General features: G+C 48.8%; 1 protein-coding gene across 4 annotated transcripts in view; it reads right to left on the bottom strand.

The window, feature by feature from the left end:
• Positions 1-508: 508 nt before the first annotated feature.
• ZBTB17 (zinc finger and BTB domain containing 17) overlaps positions 509-17283 on the bottom strand; it is a 53595-nt gene continuing 36820 nt past the window's right edge. For 2 of the 4 annotated variants that reach the window (XM_007491661.2, XM_007491662.2), the window contains 15 exons: positions 12614-12820; positions 9061-9249; positions 8369-8518; positions 7937-8047; positions 6523-6576; positions 5440-5696; positions 5210-5352; positions 4724-5024; positions 4035-4122; positions 3784-3900; positions 3564-3684; positions 3141-3271; positions 2652-2867; positions 2447-2536; positions 509-888 (listed from right to left, as the gene is read on the bottom strand). In XM_007491661.2, the coding sequence (XP_007491723.1) occupies positions 620-888; positions 2447-2536; positions 2652-2867; positions 3141-3271; positions 3564-3684; positions 3784-3900; positions 4035-4122; positions 4724-5024; positions 5210-5352; positions 5440-5696; positions 6523-6576; positions 7937-8047; positions 8369-8518; positions 9061-9249; positions 12614-12820 (2444 nt within the window). In that variant the 3' untranslated portion in view covers positions 509-619. Of the gene's footprint in view, positions 889-1883; positions 2086-2446; positions 2537-2651; positions 2868-3140; positions 3272-3563; positions 3685-3783; positions 3901-4034; positions 4123-4723; positions 5025-5209; positions 5353-5439; positions 5697-6522; positions 6577-7936; positions 8048-8368; positions 8519-9060; positions 9250-12613; positions 12821-17283 lie in introns of all 4 variants that reach the window. The other 2 variants (XR_008911559.1, XM_016422172.2) reach the window with 2 other exon arrangements.

Genomic DNA, 17283 nt, shown 5'->3' with positions numbered 1-17283 from the left:
GCCCTCTGGGTCCTGGCCCCTGGCTTTCTAGGCTTGATGAGCTGGTTTCTCCCTGACTTTTTACTTGGAGGGGGAGCAGGACAGGGCCCTAGGCAGCCTGAGTACAAGTGACAATGAAGAGACTAAGAGGGAGGCAGGCAGGGAGAAGGTACCTCCTCCAGGGTTGCCTGCTCCCAAATTTCCATCTTGAGTCCTGTTCCCATGAAGCCCCAAGTCCTGGGGACTCCAGGGGCGGCAACTGTTGACCAACTGATCCTTGAGGGAGGCAAGAGAAGCCCTTCCCCCAGGCCCACCCTCTAACTGCCCTGTCATGGGTGGCTGCAGGCGCAACAGGACCTCCTCACTGGAGCATGCCCAGCGTCAAGCAGCCTGGCAGTGCCTGGCCTGGGGCCCTCACTGCTACTGCCCACCAGTGTCCCTCACTTGCCAGTTCTTTAGGGCTGTGCTGATGGCACTGGGCACTTCTCTTGACACCCATCCCTGCCCAGTCCCAGAGCGACTCCCGGAATTTTAGAAAATAATCCAATTTATTCTCTCTAGGGATCCAGGGTGCATTGTCCATCTTTAAATAGTCGGGAGAGGGGGTGTCTGCCATGGCCTCTGCCCACCCACACTCCCCTCATTCAGCCACAGTGGGTGGAGGGGGCTCTGCCAGGGTAGGCTGGCCTTCAGTCCCTTCCCGGGGGCGGAAAAGCAGTTCCCCGGCCTGTAACACCTGCTCCGCCTGCCACGTGCTGCCTGGGCCATACTGCTGGTAGAAGTCCGTATCTGCTTGAAACATGACCAGGGCCTGGGCTGTGTGGATCCGGACATGCTGGGCCAAGCTGTTGGCATCCAGGAACTTCTCACCACATGAATCACAAGCATAGAGGATCTGGGTATTTGGGTCTGTCAGGGAACCACAAGAGAAAGCATGTTGGGATTAAAACACTCTGGCTTGGAGCTGCAAGCCTACCTCTCAGCCCTGGGGGAAGGGTTTGGCTCACAGGCCTGGCTGGAAAGTTCTGGTCCTGGAAGGTGTGAGGGCCCTGCCTCACTGGACATAATCTTAGAGCTGGAAGGAACCCCAGAAGGCTCTCAGTCCAAGCTGTACCCAATAAGGGCCATGCTCTGCAACATCCCCCAAAGTGGTCATCCGGCTTATGCATGAAGACTCCCAGTGTCAGGGAGGCTCACTACCTTCCAAGGCAGCTCATTCCCTTTGGGGACAGTTGGTCTTTGCATTGAGCTGAAATCTGCCTCTCAAGACTTCTGCCCCCACTCTATTGAAATCCTTTTGAGGCCAGAGAGAATCTATCTAAGCATGGTTTCACATGACAACCCTTCCAATGGTTGGAGGTGGAACCATGTCTTCTTTTCCCTCTATTTCTTACAAATAATATTCACGGCGGTCCCCCTTCTCTCACTATTATGGTCCTCTGCCTGGACAAGCTAGTTCACGGGAGAGCGTGTGCTTCTTCAGAAGAGGTGCCCAGAGCAGAGCCCAGAAGTCCAGGTACCAGGCCTGGACCATCAGGGCCATCGGGGCCATTGCCCATCTCTTTCTGGACCCCGCATTTCTCTTAAGGGAGCCCCTCCTGCAGAGTAATGGGAAGCCTCAAGGCCAAGACCGTCTCTGGGCCTTTATCACAGGACTTTTTAGCTACACTTGCCACATCCTCTATGTGTCTCGTGGATTCTTCTGAACCCACGAGTGGAATGTGGTCTTTACTGCTATTACATTTCCTCTTACTCGGGCTGACTCACTGGCCGAACGTCAAGACCCTGGTCTTGCTGGACCTGGCCGTTGTTGCCAACGTTGGCTCAGCTCTCTGTCCTCAACCAGAACACCTGGTAAACATGCCATCTATGCTTTCATGGAAGCCATGGATAAAGTGTACTACCTGTGTGACCTTGAGCTGGTCACAACTTCTCTGGCCTCAGTCTCTTCATCTGTAAAACGAGGGGTTTGGGAGGCAGTGTGGTGTGGTGGAAGGAGCACTTGGCTGGAGTAAGGAGACCCGAGTTTGAGTCCCAGCTCTGCCAATGACTAGCTGTATGACCTTGGGCAAGTCCTTTGACTTCTCTGGGCCTCAGTTTCCTCATCTGTAAAATGAGGAGGATGGACCAGATGACCCTTTCCAGCTACAGCAATCTATGAATTTGTGAGTCCAAACATAAAACTGACAATGAGATTTATCCACTGGTGAAATTGCCTCAGTGGGCAGAGAGTTCAGATGGAGTTGGGATGACCACTTGTGGGGATATAGGCCAGGGCATTCCTGCTTGGGTACAAGCTGGACTAGACGATGGCCAAGGCTTCTTCCAGATCTGTGCCTATAGCTCTCCAGGGCCCTTCCTCCTCTAGACCCCGAGATGACCCCTTGTTGAGTCTTGTGACCGCCTCCCTGCTTGCCTCCCTCCCTCCCTCCCTCCCTCTGTGCACTCACCCCCTTCTCCTTCTCACCTGCTTCTTGGACCTGTTTCACAGCTTTGGTGATCTCAGCTTTGAGGGCTTCGGTCTCATCCGCCGTCACTGCGGCCCCAACAGGCACCACTATGGGGTGGGGGGGAGGACAGGGGTGGGGCTGAGGGAGGCCATCCCTCCCCCCTGCGCAGGCCTCCTCCACCCCAAGACCCACCTCTGGTGCTCCCCTCCCCCCTCCCCCCACCTGTAAGCTGGGTGACAGCTGTGGCGGCCAGCGCCTCCGTGGCCAGCGTGACCATATCGTCCGAGGCGACCGTAACGATGTTGACCTCGTCGCCTTCGTCCGGCTCCATGATCTTGATGCCGGCTTTACCCTGGTGAACCGTCTTCACATGGGAGCGAAGGTTGTCCACTCGGTTGAAGCCGCGGCCACACTTGTCGCAGAGGAAGGGCTTTTCCCCTGGGTAAGGAGAAGGGCAGGGAGGAGAGGCGTGGTCACACCCCAGCCTATCAGCGCCCATGGGGAGGGGGCGGGGCCTGAAGTCTCCCCCCCCCAGCCCTTCTAAAGGAACCTGAAGGCCTCTGCCTAGGCCTGGGGTCCTGAGCCCAATCAGAGAGGGCAGTGAGGCCCAGCCGGGGGGGTGTCGGGGCCCAGGGGCCCTGGACTGGGTCAGAAGTTGAACTACAGCCTCTGTGGGTGCCTCAGGCTGGCTGGCCTCGGCCCAGGACGCACCCGTGTGGATGATGATGTGCTTGGACAGGTCGCCCACGTTGACGAAGGCTTTGCTGCACACGCTACACTTGTGCGGCCGGATGTTGTCGTGGTGCCGGATGTGGTTGGCCAGCTGGCTGGACTGGACAAACCTGCAGGGGAGGGGAGACGGGGCTCAGAGACAGCGGGCTGGTCGCCTGTGCTTAGCGGAGAAGGCCAGGCCTGGAGAGAAGAGAGGCAGGGCCAGGTTTGAACCCAGGGCCTCTGACTCCTAATTCACAGCTCATGGCTCCGCTGAGGGGCGGCAGGACGGGCCCAGACCTGGTGGTGAGAATGCTGGGGAAGGAGAAAGGAGGCATGACAACAGCTCCTGGCTAGGGCGGCCCTGAGGCTCAAAGACCTGGGCCAGGGTGGGCTGGGGAGCCGGGGTTCCACCTCAGTCACCTCTTGCCACAGCGCTCACAGACGTAGGGCTTCTCCCCGGTGTGCTGGCGCACGTGGGCGATGAGGGAGCTGGCCTGCGTGAAAGCCTTTCCACAGATGAGGCACTGGCACGGCTTCTCACCTGCAGGATGGGGGGGAAAGGGGGGAAGACAGCAGTGAGATTCCCCTGGCCTGGGCAGGAGGGACTCCAGCCTCCCCCCTCAACCAGGGGGCTGCTCACCTGTGTGGATGCGCACATGCCTCTGCAGGGCACCGGGGTCTGCAAACTGCCTCTGACAGTGGACACAGACATAGGGCTTCTCCCCACTGTGTATGCGGAGATGCCGCTTCAGGTTTCCTGGAGGAAGTCAGAGGGGCCAGAGTTGGGCAGTGCCAGGGCCCAGTGAGATAGGGGCCTGGGGGAGGGGTCTCTGGAGCTGTTGGGTGGGCTTGGGTGAGGCTGGGAAGGGTGGGGGCGGGGAGGGGCTCTACCCGAGGTGGTGAACTGCTTGCCGCACTCCCTGCACTTCAGGGGTCCGTCCGCGATGTGTATCTTTAGATGCGCTTTCAGGTTGCCCACCTGTACTTGGGAGAGGGTGGGGGGAGCCCCTCAGAGGAGGCACCTGGGAGAAGATGCTCCCTCCAGGCCCCCTCCCTAGGCCAACAGCTTGCCCCTTGGCATGCTGCCCACACAGGCTATTCCCCCAGAGAGGGCAAGTTTCTGAGGCTCAAGTTTATGCGCTATGAGAGAACCCCAACAACAGACAATTCTTCCTAGAGAGGGCTTGTGGGGAAGCTCAGGGCTGCAGAAGCATGCTGGAACCCCCAGACCTAGCCTGCCTCTCCTGGACACAACCCTGGCTTTTTCCGGGTTGCCACCTCTGAGGGACCAACTCTTAGTCTGATCTTCCCTTTGGCAGCTCTGCCCTGGGCCACACTGAATCCCTCTCCCTTGGGTTGGGTGTTAGCACTGTATATGCACGGGTTGGTCCACACCAGCAGGAATGGGGGGCAGAGCCCCACAGGGCACTAGGCTGGGGGCCCCTTAGGACAGGGGGCTCTTTGCTTTTCTGTCGTGGGCCCTTCTATTGAGCTGGGAAGTCTACATGCCCCTTCTCAGAATGTTTTGACATACTTTAAACCCCTAGGGCTGCAAGGGAGACAGCAAGGCTGGCCCTCACCTGGTTGAACTTCTTGTCACAGTGGGGGCACTTGTGCTCCTTGTCTGTGTCGTGGGTCTCCAGGTGCCGCATTTTGGAGGTGGGGTCCGAGAAGGAGCGCCCACAGTAGTCACACTGGTAGGGCTTCTCCCCACTGTGCACCAGCTGGTGGCGCTTAAGGTTGCCAGAGGTGGTGAAGAGCTTGCCACAGTCTCCGCAGCGGTACCTCGCCTCCCCAGTGTGCCGCTTCTTGTGCAGGTTGAGCAGGCTGATGAGGCGGTAGCTCTTGCCGCACTCCTCACAGCCGTAGGGCTTCAGGGGGCTGTGGGGGGCCAGGGTAAACGGGGGCTAAGCCCAGCATCTCATCCCTGGACCAGCCAGGAGGGAAGGGCCTCTGGGGGGCTGGGACAAGGGGCAGATGGGGGCAGATGAGGGCATACGAGGCCAGAGGGTCTCAGAAGGAGCCCCCACCCGAGTCTCCACTTCTGGCCCCGGGGGTGTCTGTACCTGTGTGTTTTCTCATGGGCTTTGCAGGCTGCTGGATCTGAAAAGGCCTTGTTACACTCCCGACAGGAGAAAGGCTTCTCTCCCGTGTGGATGCGGATGTGCCTCTTGAAGTTCCCCGTGTGAGTGAACTCCTTCCCACAGTCCTGGAGACAACGGCAGAGTCAGGGTGAGGGGCCGGCGGTGGCTCTGGGGACAGAGATGGCCTGAGCGGCTGGCAGGAAAAGCGCTACCTCACACTTGTGAATCACAGAGCCGTAGGCCTTCGACTCTGTCCGGTCACTGTAGGTGCCTGAACGTAAGACTCGAGCCTCCCCGACATTCTCCTGCCCGGAGTCGGTGCCTCCAGACTCCTCATTCTCCTCAGTGGCAGAGCCTCCATTCTCCAGTGGAGGCCTGTTCTCCTCGGTGGTGCTGCTCTTCCCCAACAATGCTGCTTCTTGGCTGCTGTCCTGTTCTTCGTCCTCCTTCACTGGCTCAGCCTCCATTTCTACAAAGAAATAAGCTTTGGAGAAGCTCTGAGGCTAGAGCTTTTCCCTGAGGATACCCTAGCCTTGGCCTGGGGAGTAAGGAAAGGAAGGCAGCTCTCAGAGGACCTGAGACTGGGACCAGGAGTGAGCTTAGATTGGAGACCTGCTTCCCTGGGATGATCTCACCCAGAAGTGCCACTTGCCCCTAGAATTGGCACCTAGGAGCTTCTAAAAGAAGGTAGAGTCAACAAAGATTTATTTTACATCTACCATGTGCCCAGTACGGTGCATGTGCATGTGTGTGCGTGTGTGTGTGCGTGTGTGTGTCCCTCTCTTTCTGTCCATCTGTCTCTTTTAAACCCTCATCTATCTTAAAAATCAGTCCTTGTTATCAGTTTTAAGAAGAGCAACAGGGCAAGGCAACTGGGGTTATGTGACTTGCCTAGGATCACCCAACTAGGCAAAGTCTGAGGCCACATTTGAACCCAGGATCTCCCAACTCCAGGCCTGACTCTGTCTACTGTGCTACCTAGCACAGTATGTTTTCTTTAGAAACACAAAATATAAAAGGAAGTGTTAAATGGCATGAATGCAAGTACTTTTAGGAATTTGGAGAAGGGAACTCTGGAGGGAAAGGGTAAGGCTGAGAAAAGACTAGTCTTAGGCAGGGAGAAGGGAAGGGGTTCTCTACAGGATGACAAAGTGCAGGGTGAGAGGCTTGGCATGTCCTTAGCCAGCTGGACACTTCAACTCTTTGGAGCCTGGGTTCACTATCCCTTGGAGCATGCTGCCTGGGCAGGCATCCTAGCACAATGGACAGAATCAAAGCCACAATCTGTCACTGACCTGCTGGGCCCTTTGGGTGAGCTGCTTCATTTCTCTGGATCTCTGTTTCCCCCTCTGAAAGTGAGAATGATGGGAAATAGAAAGAAGAGATAAAGGTTAAAATAAGGACTTGCAACAAATAGTCCAATGATGTTACTCTTTATCAAAGTTAACACGAACATCTTTACCTTTAAAAAGTTTTTAGTTTCAGGTACTACCTTTGAAGAAAATTTATGTCTATGTATTTGAAAGGCTGTCTCTGGCAATGGTCACTAAGTTTACACTAAATAAAAATATATAAAATAGAGACAATGGTTCCTATCTCACCTCATAGCAACTAAGTGAAAATGTGTGTGTGTGTGTGAATAGACAGAGTGAATAGACAGAGAGACTGAAGGAGTGGGGAGAGAGACAGAGATAGACATTGAGACAGAGACATAAAAACAGAGAACTTCAGGGATACAGAGAAGGGAGCCTTTTCTCTGTAAAGTATAATGTGACTGACAAATATGAGGGGTCAAACACCCTGGAAATTATTAGTATGAAATTGTATGGCCTAGCCTCTGAGGACAATAGAAAGGATCTGAATTGACATGAGGTAGGGTGGGAGGCAGAGAGAAGGAATTCTGGGAAGGCCTGCACAGGAGAAAGAAGGGACTGGGCAATAAGTTCTTAAATCAATTCAACAATTCAACAAAAATGTAGTGTCTGCAAGTAATACTCAGTGAAATTGCGCGTGGGCTACGGGAAGGATGGAGGTAGGGGGAGGGAGGGATAGAATATGATTCTTGTAACGAAGGAATAATGTTCTAAATTGACTAAATAAAATGAAACAAAAACAAAAACAAAAAAATGTAGTGTCTGTAACTGATAGCAAAGTACAGTGCTTGGAGCTGGAATCTTGGCCCAGCACCTACCAAGGGGTCTCATACCCTGGAGTGAACCAATATTTTCCCCTTCTATCTCTGCCTTTTGTTCACATCTCCCAAGCCTAGCAGAGTCTCCTTCACCCCTCTATTCCATCTCTATCTTCTCCCTTCAAAGTCTAAGTCAGATATCACCTCCTCCATGAAGACTTCACTGTCCCCTGCACCCCACAAATGCCAGTAATCCCCTCCTCAAATCTCACTCAGCATTTGGCCTGGGCCCCTCTCCTTTGCATTTATATCTCACCCTCAAATGGACTATAGCTAGCCCATTATTGCCCTCCTCTGAATTAGATGACAAGCTCCTTGGAAAGACGTCTGTGCCCCAGGTATCCTCTCCTAAGGCCAAGCTCAGTCAGTGCCTTGCCCAGAGCTGGTATTTAACAAATGTTTGCATTTTCAAGGATAAGGAAATGGGACCTGAGCCAATGGGGTGCAATGGTGAGATTCTAGGAGGGAACAGATGGTACCAGGGAGCCAACCAAGAGATGAAGGAAAGGCTTATCTACCTTGCTGTGATCTTCGTGACACGAGTACCTCAAGAGGTGTACCCACAGAACTGGGTCTAGTTTCTGTAGGCAGTGACTCCTTGGATGTGGCTTCCTTCTCCTCCTTGGCACCTGGGCACAGGAAACATCGCCAGTAAATGAGTAAGGCACATGGGGGCAGGGATTCATTTTCACTTGGTCTTAGCCAAAAGGCAGAGAAGCAATTTCTCAATAGCTTCATTCCTGACACCTGTCCAACTCTGAGATGAGGAAACCATGAGTTGAGATGTTTCTCAATTTCAAAGATGTTCTCATTTGGGGCAAATTCTTGCTCTGGAGAATGCCTTATCCAGAGGTTAAGAAATGGAAATACCCATCCTGTCTTCACCACAGCTGCCCCAGGGCAGGAGCCACCCCTGTTCAAGCCAGAGGGATACCCACACCAGCACTCACCGAGCCCATCCCCTCTGTTCTCCACTTGGGCCTCTGGTTCACCCTTCATTCCCCCACCAGGTTCTGCTGGAGGGATATACTCTACTCGGTCCAGCTCACTGAGGGTAGCAGCAGCAACTTTCTTTTCTTCATCCATCTTCTTATCTTCTCCTGAGGACAGAGGGACGCTATGCCTGTGTTCCAACCCCCTTTAAGAGAAACACCTGTTCTTGCTGCCCCTCACTGAAGAACTGTCTCTTCCTCTCAATATTTCTCTCCAAGGGCACAGAAGCAGTCATCAGTGAAAGATCTGAGACGGGAGGGGTAGTTATCTGGGGGAGGCTGGGAAAGGGGTACCAGCCCTTTTCACTAGTAGAGGGATCACTTGGTCATTTTATAGATGAGAAAATGAAATTCCCCAGGGGCCAAATGATCCACTCATAGACACATAAACAGAAAAGAGAAGGATAAGATTTGGGCCAAGTCTTTTGGTTCTAAATTTGTTTCATACTTCCCAAAGTCCCCTCCTATTCCTTATCCCACAGCAACTTGATGAGTCAGGCAGGTACTAGTCTCTCCATTTTATAGATAAGAACTAAGGCCTAGGGAAGTGCAAGGACTTGTGGATATCCATGGACTTGGTTAACAACAGGAAGGACTAAAATCCAGGCCCCCTGACTACCTGTATTATGGTACACTCTGGGCAGGCTTACCCTCAGGCTCAGGAGGTTCTTGTTTCTCCAATGTGCTGGAGGTTGTCACGGGAAGGGATCTGAGGGCATTGCATGCACTGACGATGTCCTGCATCTGGAGGAAGCCCGCCACGGCCAGCACATCTTCCACATTCTCAGGGCTCAGGCTCAGCTTGGCTGTGTACATGAATTCCAACACTTGCCCTAGACCTGTCCAGGACATAGACACTGGCTTAAGCCAGGGAACTGAGCCTTGGTCTAAGAACAAATCTGCTGCTGCTGACACATTTTTGAGAAGAAAACACTAGGCTTCTCTATCTTCCTGCCCCAGGGATTCCCAGTCTTATTGGTAGAAATGAAGTGAAAATGTGGAGAATTAAGATAAGATAGTCATGTGGGGGTCCCTGGTAATGACAGCTGATGATCAGGAGGCAACCTGTGCTAGGGACTGCAGAAATCCCAACTAGAGGGCTTCCCTGGGAGAAGGAAGACATCCCTCAAAGAAAAGAACTCATCCAGTTTATGCCTCACTGTGTCATGGAGCTGACCCTAGACACCTTGAGAGTAGACCAAGCCTGGTTAAGCTGGCCAGGTCCTAAGCATCTTTTGGGCCTCTCCCAGCCTCAACAATTGCCTCTAGGGAGGTAATCAACCAATTGAGACCTCTAGTTCTGATCTCTTTCATACCTTATATCTCCAATTGCAGATGAACCACAGCTACTAAAAGGCCTCCCAGGCACTCAAACCCAACAGGTCTGAGATTATTCCTTTCCCTCCTAAATCCGTTCCTTCTGACATCATCATTTTTGTGAGGGGCACCACTGGCAACTTAGTTTCCTGTATTCAAAAAGTTAGGGCTACTGCAAACATTTCCTCTCCCTCGTCTCTCAAAAGTGATCAAACTCTATTAATTTCATCTCTCTACCATCTTTTGAATCCATCCCTTCTTCTTTATTCCCACTGCCACCACCCTTATGCCTATCCATGTAGGTTGCCTGGACCTAGGACAACAAGCCTCATTCAGGGTCTTCTTAGTGATACACTCTCCTCTAATACATCCTTCATATGGGTACAAGATCACCAATTTACACTTATATCAGACCATAACCCTTCACTGCTCTAAAATATTCAGTGGCTCTCTTGTCTGTCAAGTGAAAGCCAAATACTTTGGGCCTGGCATTCAATGACCTGGACCAACAGGCAGAACCTTCCTTCCTTTGTATTCTTTCCTCCTGTTGCAGGACCCCTGTGACTCACCAGAATGACAATAATGAGATCTCATAGATATAATTCTTTAAGATATACAAAGCACTTCACATAGACTGATCTCTGATCCTCAAAATGACCTTGTGACCTAGGTGCCATAATCAAACTCACTTTAAAAGATGAGTAACAGGAAGCTCAGAGAAGTTTAGTATCTTGTTCAGGGACAATAAGTGTCTGAAGTGATAGTTCTTGGTTCTAAGTTGAGGCCTCTTGCTGCTGTCAGGCAACTAGGGAACTCCTGGTAAGGAAAAGCCCTCCAGTGAGGTAGATTAGTACCTGCTCTGCAACTAGGCTCCAGGGTCCAGAAAGGGACCAGAGAAAACTAATGGGTGTGGTGACTTGCCCAGGGACACACAATCAGGATGTGTCAGAGGAAGAACTTGAACTTGGGGGCCAGCTTTCTGCCCATTCTCCCTTTTCCCATCTCCCATATTCTGGTCAAGATATAGATACCTCTGCTGAGTCCTGGCATTTCTCTTCTGTCTCTGTGACACCTTTGGACCATTCTTTCCTTTGCCCTGGGTGACCCCTCTTTCTCCCTCTCTTCACCCTCTCACCATCATCCACAGCCTAATTCCAAGGTGTCCCCTAAGGAAGCTTCTCTTCACCATCTTTTTCCCAAACCCACACAGAACACTGCTTCCATAAAAGCATCTATATGCTATGCCTTGTAGTGATCTGGGCTGCCGGCTTATCCCACTCCTAGACTTCTTGTACATGCTCCTGAGCAGCTAGTAAAGTGTCCTGCACCCAACAGATCAGATGCTGCCCAACTGTATAGCACACTGTATTATGAATAGGCCATCGGAAGGTCTGCCTAACAAAGTGGGGAAGGGATCACTCCAAAAAGGGGAGTTTCAGTTCTTCCTACCCTCCCCTTCCCCCTCATTTAGCTCAAGGCCCATCAAAAAAGGTGGAATTGCATCCTGGTCAGGGGGCCCTGACATTTGGCCCCCATTGAAGACTGGGGTAGCTAGGCGATTCAGTGGATTGAGAGAGAGGCCTGGAGTCAGGAGGTCCTGGACTCAAATCTGGCCTCAGATACTTCCTAGCTGTGTGACCCTGAACAAGTCAATTAATCCCAATTACCTAGCCCTTACCACTCTTCTAACTTAGAACCAACATTTAGTATAGATTCTAAGATAGAGGGTAAAAAAGACATCCCAGGTCTATCACAATAGCACAAGTTTCCTCAGTCCTATGACCAATACTTGACTGGGGTGGGAACTTGAAGGATAGAATACTGTATGTATGAAGGAAATCAGATGCCATTGAAATAAGAAAGGCAGGAGCTATGTGCCCTGACAAGTTCACAGTGAAAAGTTCAGAAAACCCTGACTCTAGGGCCAAACCCCAATTCTGTTTTCATCCTTATCCACTGAACCCTGGGGCCTGCATTTTTGAGCTTTAGTCATTGGCACAAAGTCTGAGTGATTTGGATTTTGGCTGCTATCTGACACCGCAAGAGTTAGGGTCAGACAGCTGCATGTAGGACACTACATGCAGCAAGAGACAATACTATTTTTTAGAATCTGGGATTCAGCCCTAGAAAGAACACTGAAGATAATCTAACACAATCCTATCTTTTTTCAGAGAAGGGCATAGAAAGCAGTTAAATGACTGGCTCTAGGTCACATAGAAACTGAGAAGCTGAGCTGGAGATAAAAGCCTAGGTCCTTCAACCCCAATCCAGGGCTCTTGCCACTATATCATATTTTTTCCTATATCATGTTTCCCCTATCAGAAATAGTCACTCTCCCAGAAAGAAGTCATTATTTTTTTGAACATTCAAGCTGTTAAACTGAAAACTCATTGTTCCTCATGGAGACTAACAACAGAGCATGTGAGGAGGGCTCACACAGAAACACTCTGCTTAAGATGCACACAAGGGTCCCCACTGGCTTTGGGCCCAGATATCACAGAATGGGCTTTCACAAAAAAGAAAACCTAGGTACATCTGAATTTACTTCTGCCTTCTTCATCCTGTTCCCTCATTTTATCTGCTATCCCTCTGTTATAATCCACTTTCCCATTCTATGTCTTATCCCAAACTAGTCAGCAAAGGATTAAAGTAGGTCTATGTTCACATGTGGCTATAAGGTCTGGGCATGGGAGTAGAAATCCTGCCCCCGAGAGGGCAGGGCCTATGGTGTGACTGTCCTGGGGAGGCCCTGTGATGCTGCTTAGAGAGCTTATGAGTATGTCAGTCCCTCTAGGTGGTGCTGGAAGATTCAGCAAAACACTATAGTAAAGTCCTGGGGCTGAAGAGTGGCTTCCCCTCTCTTTGCAGAGCTCAAGCTATGGGTACCTGCCGCGTTACTGATGTCCAGGTGCACCACGTCCTTTTGGTCCACAAAGAGCATCTTGAAGTACTCACTGCAAGCTGCCAGCACGGCCTTGTGGGCCTTAAAGTTGATTCCGTCCACCACAAAGGTGCAGTCACACAGCAGACCCAGCTGCCGCTGCTGATTCAACTGTTCCAGGACCAGCTGGCTATGTTGCGGGAAATCCATGGCTGGAAAAGGAAAAGCCAAAAGGACAGCTGAGCCCCAGGACCCAAACCGGTCTTTGTTTGTTCATCAGTCAATGGGGACGAATATGAAATGTTTCCACTGTACTAGAGCTATACAGTCAATTCTTAATGATCCCTGTGGGAGAATCAGGAAAAGGAGTTAACAGATTTCTAAGATGAGGAATGGCCAGTTTGGGCTATAGTTTTACAGAGGTGCTTTGTTGGTCCCGAAGAACATGCTGACTCCATTGTCCTCTCAGAGCAATGACTTTCTCCAAGGCCAAGGTCATAGACTTAATTCACTGAAGAACAGGGACTAGAACCAAGGCCTCTTGATTCTTGGCCCAAGGCTTAGAGCAAGGCACCACAAATCAAGATTAGCAAAAAGATGTGAATGATATATATGGGATGGGTAAGACCACAGGCTGCTTTGGGAAACCAGAAAAATAGGACTGCAAGAATCTAAGCTCTTCAAGGTCAGGGCTTAACTGCACAGTATAGGGATATACAGGACAAAGGTATCAAAAGTGAAGGCTGTTAAGGGCAGCTAGATGGTTCAGTGGATAGAAAGCCAGGTCTGGAGAGGGGAGGTTCTGGGTTCAAATCTGGTATCAGATTCTTTACATATGACCCTGGACAAGTCACTTAATCTCCAGTGCCCAGCCCATACCACTCTTCTGCTTTGGAACTAATACACAATATTGATTCTAAGTCGGAAGGTAAGGGTTAAAAAAAAAAAAGTGTTAGCTGAGATGAACAAGGTGCCAGTCCTCTCCATATAGCTGATATAAGGCCTCAAAAGCTCATGATAACTGTCAATAGTAAAAAAAAAAAAGCACTTATTAAGATGCCTACTAGGTGCTAGCAATGTAAAATACTGGAGATACAATTAAAGAGTCCCTGCCCTCTAGGAGCTTACAATCTATCTAATGGAGGAAGATGACACAAAACTAAGTTAAAAAGAGTGGTGGGGCAGGACAGCTAGGTGGCTTAGTGGATAATGCCAGGTCTGGAGGTGAAAGGTCCTAGGTTCAAATCTGATCTCAGATACTTCCTAGCTGTGAGACCTGGGCAAGTCACTTAACCCTATTGCCTAACCCATTGCCTCACCCTTACTGCTCTTCTCAGAATTGATACAAAGACAGATGGTTAAAAAAAAAAAGAGAGAGTAGTGGGAAAGGAAGAGATGAAGGCACTTGGCTAAGGGATGAACTGTCCTGAACCCTTCTTTAAATGGAGGCTTTAGAGTTCTTGATTCTCCTCACCAGTCTGAGAGTCCAATCAGAGGGGCCTGGTCCCTCCCTGTTTGGAATGGCTCCTGGTAGTCTTATCAGTCATGACTTCAGTGAGAGGTAAGGGTGGAATCAGGAAGTCCTCTACTAGGAACCTAATAACAGTACTGCCACCTTGGGAGATAGTGCTCTTCTTTATTATCACTTTTAACTGGTTCCAAGACTACCAGCCCAATGCCCAACTCCAACAGTCCTTTTGACAATTCTTACCACTTTTAGTTTCAGAGTTACTATCCTCTTGGTTCCCTTCCATCTTCTCCAACTGCTCCCTCTCTGCCTATTAGTTTTCTTCCTGACCTCTCATTTCTGCTCTTTAAAAAATTGATGCTTTTTTTTGTTCTGAGGTTGTCACTTCACCCATCCCCTCATCCCCTCAGGGATCTTTGCTTCCAACAAGCATAACCAACCAAGCCAGACCATATACCCTATACTCTACTGGAAGGTTGGCAAAAGTATGGCATACAGGCAGAGCTGGCACTCAGGGAGATGCTCTGTTCCCCCTCTTCCCAACGCCTGAGGGCAGTTTTTGCATGCCCCACCCTTCTGTCCTGAGGCCAAAAGCAAGCTTCCTCCACTACCTGGGGGTAATGGGGTGAGGGTGGGGGGCGACGCCTCACAGGCAGCTAGACATTGCAGTTTGGGCACAGGAACTTGAAAACATTTGCCAACACTGCCCTACACCATACACTCAGTTTCCCACCTCTCTACTTACTAATAGGAAGGATGTATGTTCTTCAAAACCAACCCTCATCATTTTAATTCATCCAAACCAAATGGCTTTTTAGTGCTGCTTTCATTTATATTACTGTAGTAACTCTATGTTATAATAATGTTTTCTTTGTTCTCACTTTCTTACATCTTCCCATATATCTCCTTGTTTCTTTTACTTTCCAATATTTGTTTCCACTGTAATATTCCACTACAACATATGCCACAATTGGCACAGCCATTCCTAACCTCAAGTGGGTGAAGAATATTCTATTATTTCTGATCATTTTGCTACCACAAAGAATGCTGCTCTGAGTATTTTGTTATTATATATGGGGTCATTCTTTCAGGCATTACCCTTCCTGGTGTATATGTCCAGTAATAAGATCAGTGGGTCAAAAGACATGTACAACTTAGCAACATTTCTCACAGTTCCTAATAAACTGAACTCAAAGCTCCACTAATAGTGTATTAATATGCCCATGTTCCTACAAACTTCAATTTACCAGACTGCCAAAGGGGTCCATGATACAAAAAAGAATCTCTGCTGAATAGGGGGTTAAGTCATATTTATATAAATCCTATGTTAGTAGGTTATCACACAAATATTTTATACATTTTGTAATTATTTTGAAAGGAATCTGTCTTTCTGACTTGTACAGCTGGGGTTTTTTAAAAGTAAAAATAAGAAAGGTTAATGATTGTTATGGATTTATTTTATTTGTTACTTTAATAGCTTGCTTGTAATAAAACATAAAGTTTTTTATGACTCCTTTACATATATTATCTCACTGTAACCTCACAATAATCCTAGGACAGAAACTGTATTATATGTCCATTTTACAAATGGGAGAACTGGGCCAAGAATTTAAGTGACTTTGTCCAGTCATACAACCAGAAAGTTTCTGAGGATGGAATAAAACTTCCCCCATCATCTTTATTTCCTCACTAATTTTCAATCTTTCCCTGCCTATTGACTACTTCCCTACTGTCTAAATACATGCCCATGTCTCTCCCTCATTCTCAACAAATCCTCAAGTGACCCATTAATCCTTGCTATATAGTCTTATCTCTCTTCTCCCTATCCTGATTCAACTATTTGAGAAGGCCATCTAGAACAGGGGCTTCCTTTCACTCTTCTGACCCTTCTACAAACTGGCTTCCAATGTTATTATTCCACCCAAACTGATATCCCTAAAGTTACTAATGATTTCTTAATTTCCAAATCTAATGACTTTTTCTCAATCCTCATTCTTCCTGGCCTCTTTGATGCCTTTGACACTGCCAATTATCCTTGTCGCCTAGATATTCTTCTCTCTTGATTTTAGAGACAGCTCAAAGTGAGTTAAGAAGCATTCATTTAAGGGGGCAGCTGGGTAGCTCAGTGGATTGAGAGCCAGACCTAGAGACGGGAGGTCCTAGGTTCAAATCTGACCTCAGACACTTCCCAGCTGTGTGACCCTGGGCAAGTCACTTGACCCCCATTGCCTAGCCCTTACCACTCTTCTGCCTTGAAGCCAATACACAGTATTGACTCCAAGACGGAACGTAAGGGTTTATTAAAAAAAAAAAAAAAGAAGCATTCATTTAAGTGATTACTAAGTGCCAGGCCCTCTGCTAAGTGCTGGGGATACAAAGAAACCTTAAAGGGCTCATACTCTAAAGGGGGAAACAACCTGGAATTTATAGAATGGGGGTGTGGTGACATGATTAGATTGGTGCTTCAGGAAGATAAATTTGACAGCCGAGTGGAAGGATTTAAGAGACCACACAGCTGGTTATTAATCCAATTATCTTTTATCTTATTTGTACATTTTGTTTCTCCCATTAATTAGACTATGAGTTCCTTGAGAACAGGGATTGTATTTTGTCTTTCTTTGTATCCTTAGGGCTTGGTATAGTGCCTGGCACATAGTAGGTACTTAATGCTAGTTGACTAAACAACTGGTGTATATAGATTTTTCTTCTATCAGTTACCACTTTGGGAGGATAGAATCTTGAGTCAATATAATAGGTGTGAACATTTTAGTCATTTTATTTGCATAATTTCAAATTGCTTTATAAAATGATTAAAGATGTACAACTCTACTAACAAGGTATGACTGTGCCTCTCTTCTCACAACCCCTACAACATTGACATTTTGCATCTTTGCCCACCTCTGCCAATTTTCAGAGTGTGAGGCAAGAGGTTTTGATTTGCATTTCTCTCATTATTGGGGACATGGAGTATTCTTTCATATGGTTGTTAAAAGTTTACAATTCTTTTTTTTTTTTTGAGAATTGTTTGTTTCTATCCTTTGATCTACCATTGTTTTTGGTCTCTCTCTAAGTAGTCCTCTTTGGAATTGTTTCCTTTTGCGTTTTCAGAATTTCAAACTTGCATTTCCTTATTACTTATGCTGACTTACTTTGGAAATTTTTAGTCCATGGAATTGATCTATCCCTTCCTTCCTCTGAAATCTTCTC

Source organism: Monodelphis domestica, chromosome 4, assembly GCF_027887165.1.
Source record: "Monodelphis domestica isolate mMonDom1 chromosome 4, mMonDom1.pri, whole genome shotgun sequence".
NCBI lineage: Eukaryota > Metazoa > Chordata > Mammalia > Didelphimorphia > Didelphidae > Monodelphis > Monodelphis domestica.
The sequence above is the reverse complement of the archived record's forward strand: the minus strand, read 5'-3'. Positions and strand labels throughout refer to the sequence as shown.